This window comes from Coloeus monedula, assembly GCF_965178545.1.
Source record: "Coloeus monedula genome assembly, chromosome: 23".
NCBI classification, from domain to species: Eukaryota; Metazoa; Chordata; class Aves; order Passeriformes; family Corvidae; genus Coloeus; species Coloeus monedula.
This window is the reverse complement of record NC_138803.1, coordinates 933,855-948,499: the sequence shown is the minus strand read 5'-3', so window position 1 is coordinate 948,499 and position 14,645 is coordinate 933,855. Positions and strand designations below refer to the sequence as shown.

The 14,645-nt window shown below is 58.2% G+C and overlaps 1 protein-coding gene across 2 annotated transcripts; it reads right to left on the bottom strand.

Moving 5' to 3' along the window:
• Positions 1 to 2,794: 2,794 nt before the first annotated feature.
• MYBPH (myosin binding protein H) lies at positions 2,795 to 14,181 on the bottom strand. 2 transcript variants are annotated; one of them, XM_082296034.1, is made up of 11 exons: positions 13,619 to 14,181; positions 13,257 to 13,391; positions 11,289 to 11,456; positions 8,388 to 8,476; positions 7,248 to 7,443; positions 6,776 to 6,915; positions 6,482 to 6,641; positions 5,601 to 5,737; positions 5,006 to 5,192; positions 3,326 to 3,367; positions 2,795 to 3,028 (listed from the first exon to the last, which is right to left on the bottom strand). In XM_082296034.1, the coding sequence occupies exons 1-10, from the start codon at positions 13,974 to 13,976 to the stop codon at positions 3,357 to 3,359; spliced, it is 1,581 nt and encodes a 526-aa protein (XP_082152160.1). In that variant the 5' UTR covers positions 13,977 to 14,181; the 3' UTR covers positions 2,795 to 3,028; positions 3,326 to 3,356. The 2 variants fall into 2 exon arrangements, with proteins under 2 accessions (XP_082152160.1, XP_082152161.1); XM_082296035.1 differs by having other exon boundaries at positions 2,795 to 3,002.
• Between the last annotated feature and the right edge of the window lie 464 nt (positions 14,182 to 14,645).

Genomic DNA, 14,645 nt, shown 5'->3' with positions numbered 1-14,645 from the left:
CTCTCTCCCTTTACTCTGGTTTTGAGTCATTTTCCCTCTTTTCTCCTGGCTGTTTTCTGTGAAGAGCAAATCTCTCCCAGGCTGTTCATCTCCCACCCTCCCTGCAGCCAAACTCTTTTGACCCAAACATTGTGGGTTAATGCAGCCACCTCCACAGCCCAGGGCCAGAGGGGTACCCATGCCTCTCTGGGGGCAATGGGGGACAGCTACAGGCCACCATGTGGGTCCTTTGCCACCCCTGAAGTTCAGCTGTGGGTAGATTTGAGGAGGGGGCGGCTGGAGATGGAGCATCCCTCACCCATCCCTCACTCCAGATGGAGCATCCCTCACCCAGCTCTGGTCCCTCTGGATGCTGGAAGTGCCAGTCCCTGCTCTGCAGCAAGATCTCCTCCAGGGCTGAAGCGGTGGTGGGAAGGGTTAATCTGAGCTGACTGGGATTTTTTCTTCTCAGCATCCCTTGTTTACCAGGCTCCCATTGGAAACACAGGTCCTGTGCCCCTGCCCCTGCCCCAGCAGGGCCGTGCCCCTCAGAGGGGACGTCAGCAATGGGCAAAGTGACTGCAGCAAGTTCCCACAGAGACTGGGGGTGCAGAGAGGAAAAGGACCTTGAATGGGTGAGATTTATGGGTGATTTTTAGCAATGTTGGGAGTGTGTAGCACAGGCATTGGGGCGGCTGGGTGTCCCTTCTCCCACCGCTGCATCCAGCTCTGTTTAGCTCAGGCTGATGAGGAGGGCAGCAAGGAAATGAAAGGCTCAGCCTCCCACATTTTGCAGCGGCCTTGATGTATTTCCAGGCTCCTGGCTCAGACCACACTGGGAAATACGGGAGCAGAGCAGAAAAACGATGGCAAGGAGAGGAGAAAATCCTTCCTTTAGTCCTCATCAGAGTGGAGGGGTCCCGAACACTCTCCCAACCTTCCCCTGGTGTGGATGGTGCTGTGCTGGTGCTGAGCCCCTGGGAACAGCAATTCCCCATGGACTTCAGCCCACACCCCCCTCCCAGGCATCACTGGGTGCCCTGGGGCCAGCACTGAACCTCTCACATGAGGGTGAGGCTTTGGCTCATCCCAGATCTGCCCGATGGCTCCTCTGCCCAGTGCAGTGACTCCCATGCCCCCACCTTGCCATGTCCTGTGCCAGCTCTGGCCAGGGCTGGCATCTCCTGGAAAGGGCAGAGGGAAGTGCCTCAGGTCTCCTGGAGCACCAGCATCAGTGGTGTCTGAGGATGCTGCAACCCCAGGTGAGTACAGAGAGGACGCCCCAGGCCAAGGCCGTGGTCCCTTGGCACAGCAGCACCTTGCCCTCAGGTTAGTGCTGCTCTTTGCCCGGCTCTGACTCCCACTTGCATCTTATTTCTGCTGCTTTCCTGGAACTGACGCTTTGGTCTGATCCTTGCTAAGGTGCCCAGGAACCTGGTGACTGGGATGCTCATAAATTAAAAGCATGGGGAATGGTTGCTCCATTAAAAATAACATTCAGTGGATTTTTCCACTCTGTGCTCTACAGACCTTTCCCGGGGAGTCCTCACTAAAAGTGGATGTTGTCGCCCACCTCAATCCCCTGTGGGGTTACAAACAGTCTGTGCCCTGCAGGACTGAGATAAGGGCCTGGAAAGGGCACAGTGTGCAGCATGACAGACTCCTGGAGATCAGCTCACAGCCTGCTTCCAGACCCTGGCCCTGAAAGAATCCCACTGGCCAAAGCCACGTGCCCAGGTGCCAGGAACACCAAGGGGGACAGGACACCCACAGCAGTGTCCAGGGCCAGGTGTGAGCATGCCAGGGAAAACAAGCTCGCCACGTGCCAGCTGGGACTGCAGCCTCCAGCCTGTGGCAACACCACCACCCCCAACCACCTCAAGAATCCATCCCGACCAGCAGTGGGATAAAATTAATACGACAATGCCCTCTGATGGTGGAAACAACCCTGGGGGGATGGTGCTGTGCCAGTGCTGAGCCCCTGGGCTTCAGCTTGGGCTGAAGGTGCCTGGGAGCAGATGGGGACAAAGCAGAGGGGCTGCAGGAGAGATGGTGCAGAGAGGGGTCTGCTTAATCACTGCCACTGCCCAGCTTTGCTCTCCGTGGCACCAAGGGTGGGATGGGCTCCAATCTGCAGATGCCAGGCTGGATTTGCATCTACACTGGCAGTGCCAGGGCCAGCCAGGACATGGGCAGGATGTGGGTCTGGCCCCATGACGGAGCTGGCACGCAGCTGGGAGAGCTCCTGCCCTCGTGCCTGCAGACCGAGGGGGAGGCGGTGCTGGTGGAGAGGTCACCCTGCACCGCCGAGCCCGGGTATCCACGAGCTCCATGGGTCCCTCTGGGCTCTGGTAACACCCAGTGTCTGCTCAAGGGATGACTCATCCTGCACATGAGCCACCAGCTCACAGGGACAAATCCCCTCCTCTAGACAGCGCATCAACATGTCCTGCAGCCACCGTGGGGAGGTGACAGCTCCTGGCTGGATCACTGCCTCACCGGTGTGGATAAAATCTGTGCTTCAGTAAAGAAGCATTAAGATGCCACAGCACTGATGTGGCATTTCTTTTTCCCCAGCCAGAATAATTCCCCTGCTCCAGAAGGAAATCTATCCGCATTCTCCTTCTCCTTGTTGGGCTCCTTCTGGTTCAGTAATCTCTATGTGTGTTTCATAAAGCTGGTCCTTCCTTTCCAAGCTCAAGACCCATCTCCTCCACCCTCAGTTGGGTGGGATCCTACATGGCCCCACAGCAGCCCTGGCAGCTCTCCACCTCCCCCCACCCAAGCCAACCCCACAAAAAGCAGGACAGAGGGGTTTGGTGGCTTTTATTGGGACCAAAGCCCCTCAGGTGGGTTTGTTTTATTGTCACAGCTAATGACAGGTTCAGAGAGGGCCATGCCATGGCAGGCTGAGGTGCAGCCCCCAAAGCACTGCCAGGGAGGGGCAGCCCAGCAGGCAGCAGAGACCATGGCCAGGGGCATCAGCACCTGCCCCACCACTGCCCAGCAGCTGCAGGATCCACCTGGGAAAAGGAACGAGATCCGAGTCCTGCGAGGGCACCAAGAGAGCCCTGGTCAGGGATGAGGGGGAAACATGTCCCAGCCACGGCTCTAATGCAGGACAAACCCAGCCACATCTACAGCCTTCCCTCCACCTCACCAAGGGACAGGTTTCCCTCAGGTTCACCATCCCACCCCATCCATGCATCTCCAGCCATGGGACAAGGAAGACCCGAGCTGGGACTCCATCAGCAGGTGACAAAGGCTAATCCAGGACACTCAGCCCACTCCAGCCCCCTGAAGTGATCCACCCTCCCTCCATCCTGGTGCCCCAGCCCAGACCTACCTTGCTCTTTGTCTTGTCCTCTGATCTGTCCTCACTTGGGCACTGCAGGAGAGCACAGAAGACAAAAGCCCCCTGAACTCCCCTTGTCTTACTCCCCTTTTGACTCCCAAAAGTGCCTGTGTGCTCACCCCAACGTGCACCTGCACGCCCCATCCCTGCACACACCTGCTCCAAGCAATCCCACACACCACCATCACTGCCTGCTCCAGCCAGGTCTGGGAGACTCCCAGGTGCTCTGTGTCCCCAGCACAATGCCCAGCACATCCTCCTTGGGCAACTGCGCTGAGCCCCCAGCGTGGGCAGTAGGGAAGGGGAATTCTGCACCTCTGCCCTGCTCAGGTAAGACCCCCCCTGCAGAGCTGCCTCCAGCCCTGGGTTCCAGCACGGGAAGGACCTGGAGCTGCTGCAGCGAGTCCAGGGGAGGCCACGGAGCTGCTCTGAGGCCTAGAGCCCCTCTGCTCTGGAGCCAGGCTGGGAGAGCTGGGGGTGTTCACCTGGAGAAGAGGAGGCTCCAGGGAGAGCTCAGAGCCCCTTCCAGGGCCTAAAGGGTCTCCAGGAGAGATGGAGAGGGACTGGGGACAAGGGATGGGGTGACGGGACAAGGGGTAATGGCTTCCCTCTGCCAGGGGGCCGGGATGGATGGGATATTGGGAAGGAGGGTGGGGAGGCCCTGGCACAGGGTGCCCAGAGCAGCTGTGGCTGCCCCATCCCTGGCAGTGTCCAAGGCCAGGCTGGATGGGGCTTGGAGCAATGTGGTCTAGTGGAAGGTGTCCCTGCCCATGGCAGGGGGTGGGAATGGGATGAGCTTTGAGGTCCCTTCCCACCCAGACCATTCCATTGTTCTGTGACTCTACCGAGCCCCTGCATGGCTGCACTGGGGATGGGCCTATGGGGCTGCAGGAGCTGGGCTGGCTGGGTCAGCGCTCCTGGAGGGTCCAGCAGCAGCTCCCACAGAGCTGAGCACTCACCCCATGCCACATACCCTGTGCCACATACCCTGTGCCACACCAACAGCCCTGGAGCTTCCACAGGGACTGAGGTGCTGGGGCTGCCAGATTGGAACCCTGCCTGCATGGGAAGTGGGGCAGAGGGTGTCTGGGGGCAAGAGTGTGCTCAGAAGCCACGGGAGGGGAAATAGAAGTGTTTAAGGACACGCGGCCGGCACAGGAACACGCAGAGGGTGTGCGGGCAGTGATCCTCCCATGGGCTGAGGAGGGGCCATGCGGAGCAAGGCGGGGCAGGTCTGTGCAAGGGCTGCTCCAGATGCTCTGCTGAGGCAGGGAAATGTGAGCTGGGAAGTGCAGGCAGGATCCCGAGACATAAATCAGAGCAGCCCAGGTGCAGGGGAGGAGATTGACACACACCCCCCACGCCTGGGACAGGAGCGGGGGCAGCCAGCGCTGGGCCAGGCCTCCAGCAGCTCCTCTGGCTCTGCCATTTCTGATTTCCTCTCCCTTTTTTTCCCCATGAATAAGGAAAGGTGATTTCAAGATGCTTCAAGACCATAAACCCAAGAAGCCCAAAGCTGCAGCTCCACAAGGCTGCCCAGTGTCCTCAGACTCCCTCACAACCAAGATCAACACAAAACAGGGACAAAACAGAGCACCGGGAAAAGTGGGACAAGGAAAAGAGAGGGCAGGGCAAGGGCTCCTGCTCCTCCTTCCCCTCAGCCAATCTCACCTTTCACATCCAGTTTGCAGTCTACTGAGGCCTCCCCCAGGGGGTTCACAGCCTTGCAGGTGTAGACACCCCCATCGAAAGGGCCGGGTTTGCGGATTTCCAGCGAGCACACGCCCTGATCAATCAGCGCTATGTATTTGGGGTCTTCCCGGATCTCCATCTGGTTTTTCAACCAGATGATTTTGGGCTGGAAGTTTAAAGCAGGGAGAGAAATGAGGAGTCTAACTGGCCCCAAAATGCAGCCACCTCTCTCTGTCTTTGCCTTGCCCTGCCTGAAGCTTGTGGCCATGGTGGGATTCACAGCCAGAAGTATTCTGAAGATCCAAATCTCCCACTTGTGAGCCCTAACCACTGCTCCACCCTTCCTCCCCCAGCACAGAGGAAACAAGACATGGCTTGATTTAAGACCAGTCTCCCATCTCCATGCAGAAACAGCCTGAATGTGCCCCAGTTTGACTCAGAGGGCAGCTCTTAACCTCAATCCAACCCTAATCCAACAGCACCAACCATCTCCCAGACACCTCCAGCTTCCTTGCAAAAGACCCCACTGATGTCGCCGGGCCAGGGTGGTGCTGCCCATGGAGGAAGCACTGACCTGGGGGAAGCCCCGGACGGAGCAGAAGAGGTGAGTGCTGTAGCCCCGCGTAGTCGTTCGGTCTGTCAGGGGCTGCGTGAACTTTGGAGGCTCCATCATGTCCCGCTGGGGGATCTTCTCTGGCTGGTAAGTGGTTTCTGAGGAAATAATGAATTCTAGCTGAGGCAGAGCTCAGGCTCCTGGGCTGACCAACACAGGGATTCAGCACAAAGTACCCAAAACCACTTCTGTTCCCTCACGTAAGAGGCCAGATGTCACCTGGCCTGACCCAAGGACATGGCCCTGAGCTCAGACAGCCCTGTTTCCTCATGCACTCATGCCATGGTAGTGCCCTGGTCCTGCAAGGAGCAGGGGGGATGCCAATCCCCAAACCCACTGTGACACATCCTGTGTGCAGCAGGTCAGACCCAGGCCAGGCACAGTCCATCCTCAAATCTCAGTGCACAGAAATAAGAGCTGGAGGGAATATCTGCATGTGGCAGAGACCTCAGGTCACTGTGTGCTACCAGGGGGAAGGATGGAATTAGATGCAAGGAGAGCAGGGCTGGCTGGAGATTTGGCCCTGAGCTGCAGGGCCAAAGCCAGGGCTGTTCTGACCCTTCCCAGCTCCTGCTTCCATCTCCCCCCAGGGATGTCCATGCCTTGGGTCCTCCCAGGGGGCTGAGCACGGCACAAGCTTTCCCCAAAGGAGAAATTAGGTGCAGAAGGGGGGCAGGGGACCTCTGGACCTTGGGGGTGCTCAGCCTCACCCCTGTTGGTCTTGTCCTGGGGACTGGCCCAACAGCATCAGCACAACTCCGAGGAAGCCCCACTGGCCCACTGGTCAGGACCCCTCTTGGCCACCACCCTCCCCAGCCCCTCAGCCAGGGACGTGTCCCCACTTGTCTTCTCGATGCAGGCCACCCCAGAGGCGACGGCAGCGCTGTCGCTGAGCCCGCAGATGTTCTCGGAGAACACTCGGAAGGAGTAGGTGTTGCCGATGATGAGGTCGGAGATGGTGCAGCTGGTGCGGGTGCAGCGCTCCAGCACCGTGAACCATTTCTGGGAGGGAAAAAGGAGGAAAAAAGAGAAAAGACAGGCTGTGACAAGGATGGAGAAGGTGTGGGGGGAGGCAGGGAGTGCAGCTGCCCCTCTCCCATCAGGGCATCCCCAGCAGCAGGAGTACCCAGGCTCACCCCACTCTTCTTGTCTGACTTCTGCACCCTGTAGCCCTTGATCTCAGAATTCCCGTTGTCCACAGGGGGAGACCACTCCAGGGCCACATTAAAGCCCCACACATCCACCAGCTTCAGGTTCTGGGGAGGGCCGGGTGGCTCTGCAAACACAAACACCCTCAGGGTGACATCCCGGTTTGCTCCACCCACATTCTGTACCTTGACCACCCCTTCACCTCGTTTTTCATCTCTTCTCACCCTGGTGCAGCACACAAGGGATGAGAAGCTGCATGGGGCAAGGGCTGGCAGAAACTGCATCCCCAACCAGAGGGGTTCACCTGCATGATCCTGTTGAGGATCCCACTGGAACAGAGACTCCAGGGTCCCTTGCCTTGTTGCTGTCCCATCACATCCCGCCCAGAACAAGACCTACCCAGCTAAGGAGGAGAAATGAGCCCCAGAGTGACCATGCAGGGTCCCATCCTCAGCTCACCAACCACCTGGATGTCCAGGGTAGCCTTGTCCTCGGCTCCGTTGATCTGCACGGTGAGCTCGTACTTGCCCGAGTCCCCGCGCTGGGCCTGGCGGATGTAGAAGATGGTGTCCCGAGCCGTGTTGCGGATGTTGATGCGGTTGGTGTCCAGGGGCTGCCCTTCCTTGGTCCAGCTCACCTCGGGCTGAGGCTTTCCCTGGAGCAAGAGGCAGGTCAGGAGCCACTCGGGCACATGGTCCCAGCAGGTCCTGCTGGGAAGGATGGGTGGCAGAGCTCTGGGCAGCAGCAGCCCGGGTGCCACCTCTCACATCCAGCAGTCCCTGGGAAAGAAGCTGCAGCTGATTCCTGTCAGACTCACTGATGGAAGGCCCTCAGGCTCCAGGGGTGAGGCTGGAACATGCTGGTTCCCCAAGGTCCTCACGGAGCAAGCCCAGCTTTACTTGCCAGGGCAGAGCTGTGCTCTCATGGCCCAGGTGCTGAGCCCAAGATCCAGCTTAGCAGCAGGGCTTGAACTCAGCACACAGGGAAAGTTCATGCCTGGAGCACAGCCAGCACAGAGTCCCAACTGTCTGTGAGACATGGCATGGACAAGTCCCTCAGCTCAGGGGCCTCTCATGCCCCCTGCTTGGCCAACACATTTCAGAGCCAGCTGCCACAGTGGAGATGCTCTGGTGATGTCCCAGACAGGATGAGAGAGATCAGCTGAGGAGATGACCTCCAGCCTAACCCACCAGTGTCAGCACTTCTCCCCCATCACAGCCCTGAGGCTGCCCTGCTCCAAAGGCAGCTGGTCCCCTCAAGGAACCCCAGTGCTGTGCTGTGGGGTCCCAAGGGATGTGGCCAGATCCTGGCCAGGAGCATGAGCTGAACTGGACTTACTGGCTGAGACAGCAGCAACAGCCAGCCCATGCCCTGATGTGTTTGGGGTTGTCCCATTGCAGCATCATCAATAAAGATGTAGCAGGGGAAAAATGGGGTCTGGGCAGGAAAAGGAGAGACATTCCCACCCCATCACCTACCCTTGGCCCGCAAGACACAGGGACCAGGCCAAGTCAGAGCACAGTTGGACCCATGAGCTAACCTGCAGGAGCAACCTGGAGGGAAATGCCCAAGGGATTAAAGCCCAAATCACCCACCTACCTGGAAGGGGATCATGATGTTCACAGCATCCCCCACGTGCCTGATGTAAGTCTCCCGCAGGTGCCGAGGCATGCGGATCCTCGGGAGCTCTGGGGACCAGGAATTCACATTGTGAGACAAGGAACTCCCATTCCCCAGCTGGCTGACCCCCCTCAATACACACCCCTGCTTGGCCACCAAGAAAACCCACCCAAACACGGCCACCTTCTCCCTCTCATCTCCTGGACGGTGCTGCTCCCCTGCAGGGCTGTGCTAGCCTATCCCATCGCCTGTACCCCACAGTGATGCCCATGCCCAAGATCCCAGGTCACCAACCCAAAGGCAGCATTCTGATGGATCATTCACCCCCTGGAGCCCATAGAGACAACATGGGCTTAACCAGAAGAGCCACAGCACAACCTGTATGGTAGCAAGGCTGGGAACAGCATCTCCCAGCTGGGAAATATCTCTGCCCCCAACTTTCCAGAGGCCCAGCTTCCAGCAAGGACAAGGCTGGACCTCCACCTTCCCTGTGCACTCCGGCCCACTGAGACACGAAGGAGGTGCCTGGTCACACCACAGCTGTGGAAACCCCAGGCTCATGACAAAGGCAAACGTCCCCAAGGGAGCATAACAAAGACAAGCAAAAACCCTGCTGGAGAGTGCTCATGGAGCGTGTCCCCTTCCCTGGGCGAATGGAAGCCGTGTAGCTCTGCTGGCTCAGTGCCAGCCAGGGATCCCTCTGGAGCCCCTCATAAAGGAGCTGGGAGTCTGTGCCCGGGTTAAATGTGCACGAGCTTAACCCTGGGGAGGGGCCCGGCCAGAATAAACCGGGCCTGAGCCAAACAGCTGTGAGGGCTGGGGAGCACAGGGCCAGGCCCCTCTGACAGCTGAGACGGTCCCTGCTCTGCTCGTGCTGCGATTTCTGCAGGGATCCATCCCCCAGTGCTGCCACTTGGGCTCATCAGTCTCAGCAGGGCCGGGAAACCTGACCGCAGGGGAGGAATGGTAATTCAGGGGTGTTCTCCCCAGCTCCTCAGAGCTGAGGTCGGTGGCCCAGGTGACACGGTGCCATGGTGGGAAGGCTTTTTCCTGCCCTTGCTCCCTGCAAAGTGTGACTCCCATACTGATCCTTCATCTGGTTTCTCCTTGTCCCTCTCCACCTCCCAAGCCCACTCATCCCACCTGTTGTTAAGCTCTGTGCTGTCCAATTGCTGCTATTTAAAATCCCCTGGGGTGCTATAAATGAACTGGTGAGATGTACAAAATGCAGGCCTGGAGAAAATGTGAAGGCCCGGAGGCAACAGATGGGGAAGGGGAAGGGGGAAGGGGAAGGGGGAAGGGGAAGGGGGAAGGGGAAGGGGAAGGGGGAAGGGAAGGGAAGGGAAGGGAAGGGAAGGGAAGGGAAGGGAAGGGAAGGGAAGGGAAGGGAAGGGAAGGGAAGGGAAGGGAAGGGAAGGGAAGGGAAGGGAAGGGAAGGGAAGGGAAGGGAAGGGAAGGGAAGGGAAGGGAAGGGAAGGGAAGGGAAGGGAAGGGAAGGGAAGGGAAGGGAAGGGAAGGGAAGGGAAGGGAAGGGAAGGGAAGGGAAGGGAAGGGAAGGGAAGGGAAGGGAAGGGAAGGGAAGGGAAGGGAAGGGAAGGGAAGGGAAGGGAAGGGAAGGGAAGGGAAGGGAAGGGAAGGGAAGGGAAGAGGAAGGGAAGGGAAGAGGAAGGGAAGGGAAGGGAAGGGAAGGGAAGGGAAGGGAAGGGAAGGGAAGAGGAAGGGAAGGGAAGAGGAAGGGAAGGGAAGAGGAAGGGAAGGGGAAGAGGAAGGGAAGGGGAAGAGGAAGGGAAGGGGAAGAGGAAGGGAAGGGGAAGAGGAAGGGAAGGGGAAGAGGAAGGGGAAGGGGAAGAGGAAGGGGAAGGGGAAGAGGAAGGGGAAGGGGAAGGGGAAGGGGAAGGGGAAGGGGAAGGGGAAGAGGAAGGGGAAGGGGAAGGGGAAGGAAGGAAAACCCAGTAGATCAAGTTGTGTGTGGGTCTCTCAGCTCTTTGGGTTTTACACCTGTACGTGTGGCTGGGACAAAGCTCAGGCAGAAGGGATGGGGTGTGGGAAGCACGAGCTGTGCATTTGTCATCTCATGTCAGTCCCTCACACCCCAGTTTTCCCAGTTCTATGAGGTTTGGTGGGATGGTTTTGAGGTCAGAGGTGAACAGGCCCAGCCACTCCCCCTAAGCCACATCCACCTCCTCCAAGCACGCTGAGAAGACCCTGCAAGACCCTTTCCACAGGCTGATATTCTCCAAGCCTTTTCCTATGAAAAGCTGGTGGTTCATGGAATAACTTTTGTTAATATTACTATTTTTAAGCAGCTGAAAAATCTGATGTGTTGAATAACAGGAAAACTTGAGCATTAATAATTCCTTCTAAAGGCAAAATGAGTCTGTATTTGCTGTTTGCTGAGTGCAAGCTGGCCCTGCCCTCCTGCATCAGCCTCGGCAAATTGGCAGCACCCCGGGAGGAATGTGAGTCCTGCTAAGCATGGGAGCAACTCATTCATTAGCGAGTTCAGCATGATTAAAGTTCCCATGCTCCAGACAACCAGCTCTTGACTTCCCTGAGCTAAATAAACAAAGCTGTCCAATGTGTGCCGTGGCATATTTGGGATGTGAGACGGCCAAGGGGAGGAGACAAGCTCAGGGGGAGGCAGATTCTGGATTCCTGCCATGAAACGGGGAAATGTGGCTCTGCCCTTTGGGTCCTTCACCCCCAAAGCTTCACCATCAACCAGATTGGTGAGGTCAGGAAGCTTGTCCCGAGGGAATTTGACCCAGTCATTGAGAATAACATCTGTCAAAGGCTGGACTGGACGGTGAGAGTCTGTTCAGGCTGCAGGGATGGCCGGGGATTCCAGCCAGGTATTCTGCCCTCAGGGGCAGTACTCACGGAGGATCTCCCTGATGAGCACTGGCTGCTCCAGAGCGGCCGGGACGCTGGCTCCGCTGGCACTGACGGCCACCACCCTCACATGGATCTTGTCCCCAGAGCTGAGGTTTGGGATTGTGTAGCGGGTGGAAAGAAAAGGCTCCTGGTTCACAGCTTTCCAGTCTGAACCTGCAACAGACACAGCACAGCATTTTGGATGTGCCATGGACAGACTGACACACCCCGAGCAGCAGGACCACAGCCCGGGGGGGGGGAGAGCCAGAGGCAAAGAACCTCTTCCTCAGAAAGGTGGAATGATTTTTGGGGCATCAGTAGAAAAAGGGACCTTGGAGGGGAGGTTGGCCCCCCTGCCAAGGAGTGTGGGGTATGAAGTGCTGGCAGAAGCTCAGCTCTGGAGCGTGAGGACATTTGCAAGCAAGAAAAGGCATGGGGCCAGCGAACACGTCCCTGCTGACCAGGTGCATTTCTGAAAGGAAAGATCCTTGGAGCTCCCTGCCAGCCCCTCTGCTCCTCTCACTGCCCCAGGACAACACCGGGACTCACCATGGCCCCCACAAACTCCTCCACACTGGGCAAGGTCTGCTCAGGACCTGCCCCCAGCTGGATGGACCTCTCCAAATGTTCTTCCTGCTTGGAAGGGTCGTCTCAAACTCAACCCAGAGCCCAGCCCTCCCCCAGCCCCAGCTAACATGGCCTTGCAATTTGCCAAACCTCTCAAGGTGTTTCTCACTCAGAAAATAAACTGCCCTGGTCCCCCAAGGACTGGGTGTCCCATGTGGGCAGTGAGAGTGACCCACATGTGCCAGGGTGTGCCAAGCCCCCATGTGCACCTTCAGAACAAGATTTTCCTGTCAATGCCATTGGAGCAGCCAAATCCCACCAGATCCTCTTTCCCTTCACCACTGGCATTGCTCAAATCAGCCCTCACTCAAATCTCACCATATTTTAGCCAACCAGAGTCTTGTACCAGCCCAAATACAGCACTCCCATGGCCCCTAGATGATGACTGAGGGACCGGAGTTCTCCCATACTCAAGCAGACCCAAAACAAGCAAGGAGAGCATCCAGACTGAGCCCTTTGGGTGGCTGTCAGACAGATCCCTCCAGGAATGGACGCATCCTTCCTTGTCCCATGCAAGGCCCTCCTCACGCATCCCACCCACTTGTGGTAACCTCTCCACCCCAGCGCAGCGATGGAAGCCCCCCACAGCCAGGAATGTGTCCATCCTGTGTGCCACAAGCTAAACAGCCGAGGGTCAAGTTCCCTGAGGCCACCTGCGTCTCCCAAACCACTCCAGCCCAGCTTCCTCTTGCGGATCCCCCCAGCCACACACACCCTGCACTCTCACCCCAAAGCCCGGCAGGGCTTCAAGAGAGTGCCCAAAACATGAATCTTATCCACCCACTCCATTCCACCACCCAACAATGCAACTGGAGAGCCATGGACAATTGCTGGACAATTGCTGCCACCTCCCAGCCCACCTCCATCCACCACAGCCACCCTCTTTCCAAACATCATCAAGTTCCTGACACATGCCCAGGACCCTTTCCTTCCTCATCCTCCTTATCCGCCTTCCTTCTATGCTTCATTTTGGGCAAACATGGGAGAATTGAGTTTTTCCTCCTGTTTTCTTGGATTACCATCCCAGTCCCAGGTCTCTGCAGATCTGGAGTTCATCAGAGACCATGCCCAGAAGGTGTGTTGGTCTCTGCTCCACACTCGAGCTGGACACAGCAGTGACACTAAGCCTGCTCCAAGCCCCTGCTAAAGACACCACTGCTGTCTGAAGCCAATGGGATGCCCTGTTTCTCCATGGATAAGAAATAACCATTCTAAATGGATCCATTTGGGCAAAGAAAGGGAATTGTTGCTGGAGGAAATGCTCTGCTGCGTTCCACCCAGCTCCATCCCACCCCACAGCCGCACACCATCTCTCCATGCTTGCCAGACAGGAAAGACCAAACCTACTTCCATCTTTGCAGATCTCCACCACGTATCCATCCAGGCCTGCCCGGCCTGTCTGCTCTGGGGCTTTCCAGGTCAGCGTGAATGAGTTTTCACTCACTTCTTCCACGGCCAAAGACAAGGGGCAGCTGGGCGGCTCTGTAACAAACCCGCAGTGGTGAGGGCAGGGCTCAAGTACCAGGGCTCTTGGAGGGCAATTGCTCAACCTCCAGGTCTGTCTTCAGTCCACCCATCCTCCTAATCCCCAGCCCTATCCCACTGCAAAAATATCCTTGATGACTTCATCCCTCTGCCCCTTCTCCCCTGCACATGCCCCCTCCAAGCCTTGCTTATCTCCCCTCCCCACTCCAGAGCTCCCCACTCACCTTCCTTTGGTTTCTCTGGTTTAGGCTCGGGGGCTGGGGCTGGGGGCTCAGCTGGGGGAGCTGGGGAACCTTCTGCAGGTGCTGGAGTCGCTTCTGCTCCAGCTTCTGTGGGGAGGGGAGCGGCTTCGTCTGTGGGGGCTGGGGGCTGCTCAGGGGCTGGGGGCCCTTCAGCAGCTGGGGCTGCTTCTTCCTTTGGGGCTGCTGCTTCCTTTGGGGCTGCTGCTTCCTTTGGGGCTGCTTCTTCCTTCGGGGCTGCTTCTCCCTTCGGGGCTGCTTCTCCCTTCGGGGCTGGCGCTGCCTTTTTCTTGGCCGCTGCCGGAGCCGGTTTTTTGGCTGGAGGTGCAGTTTTGCCGGTCATCGCTGCAAAGCCTGGGGGCTGGGGAAGGGGATGTTCTGAGGTCTCTGCTCCGGGGTCTCTGCTCTGTTTTGGGGTTCCTGCTCCAGACAAAAGATCTCTCCTCTGGATTTGGGGTCTGGACTCCGAGGTTGGGCTCCCTGCTCAGGACCAGGTGTCTCCACCCTGGACCGATGGTCTCTGCTCCGGGACGGCTGTGCTGGGAGGGGGGAACCAGGTCACTGAGCCAGAACAGGAGCTGGGTGACTTTTATAGGCTTTGGCTGGCACTTGTCACCTCCCTGCAAACCAATCTGCCTGTGCAGGCGGGACTGCCAGGAATAGCCACCCGGGACCTGCACATTCAGCAGCCCCCGCTGCCCCCTCCTATGGGATGGCAGCACATGGGCCCGGCCCCCCAGCGGCCCCCCTGGCCTCACCCAGGACTGGGCAGGCCAGGGCCAGGTCACCTTTCTTTGGGGACATGGCTCCTGTCCCCAGCACCCCTCTAGCTAAGGGCTTCCCCACCCCCACCGCCACCTCCTCAGCCACCCGCTGCCTCCCAGCCCCAACAGACTCTCCCTGGACCCCTCATCCCCCTTGCCTTCCTTAGCCCCTGCACTGACACCAGACCCCCTCGCCCCAGCCCTCCCTGTCACTCCTGCATGGACCCCCCAACCCACCCACTCCCCCC

What these genes read in the sequence shown, in the direction of transcription:
- MYBPH (XM_082296034.1), bottom strand. Translation starts at nt 13,976, where the DNA reads ATGACCGGCAAAACTGCACCTCCAGCCAAAAAACCGGCTCCGGCAGCG. An exon ending in ACCAGAGAAACCAAAGGAAG is followed by an intron (nt 13,392 to 13,618) that starts GTGAGTGGGGAG and finishes GGTTTGTTACAG; the next exon opens with AGCCGCCCAGCTGCCCCTTG. An exon ending in ACATCATGATCCCCTTCCAG is followed by an intron (nt 7,444 to 8,387) that starts GTAGGTGGGTGA and finishes CTCTTGCTCCAG; the next exon opens with GGAAAGCCTCAGCCCGAGGT.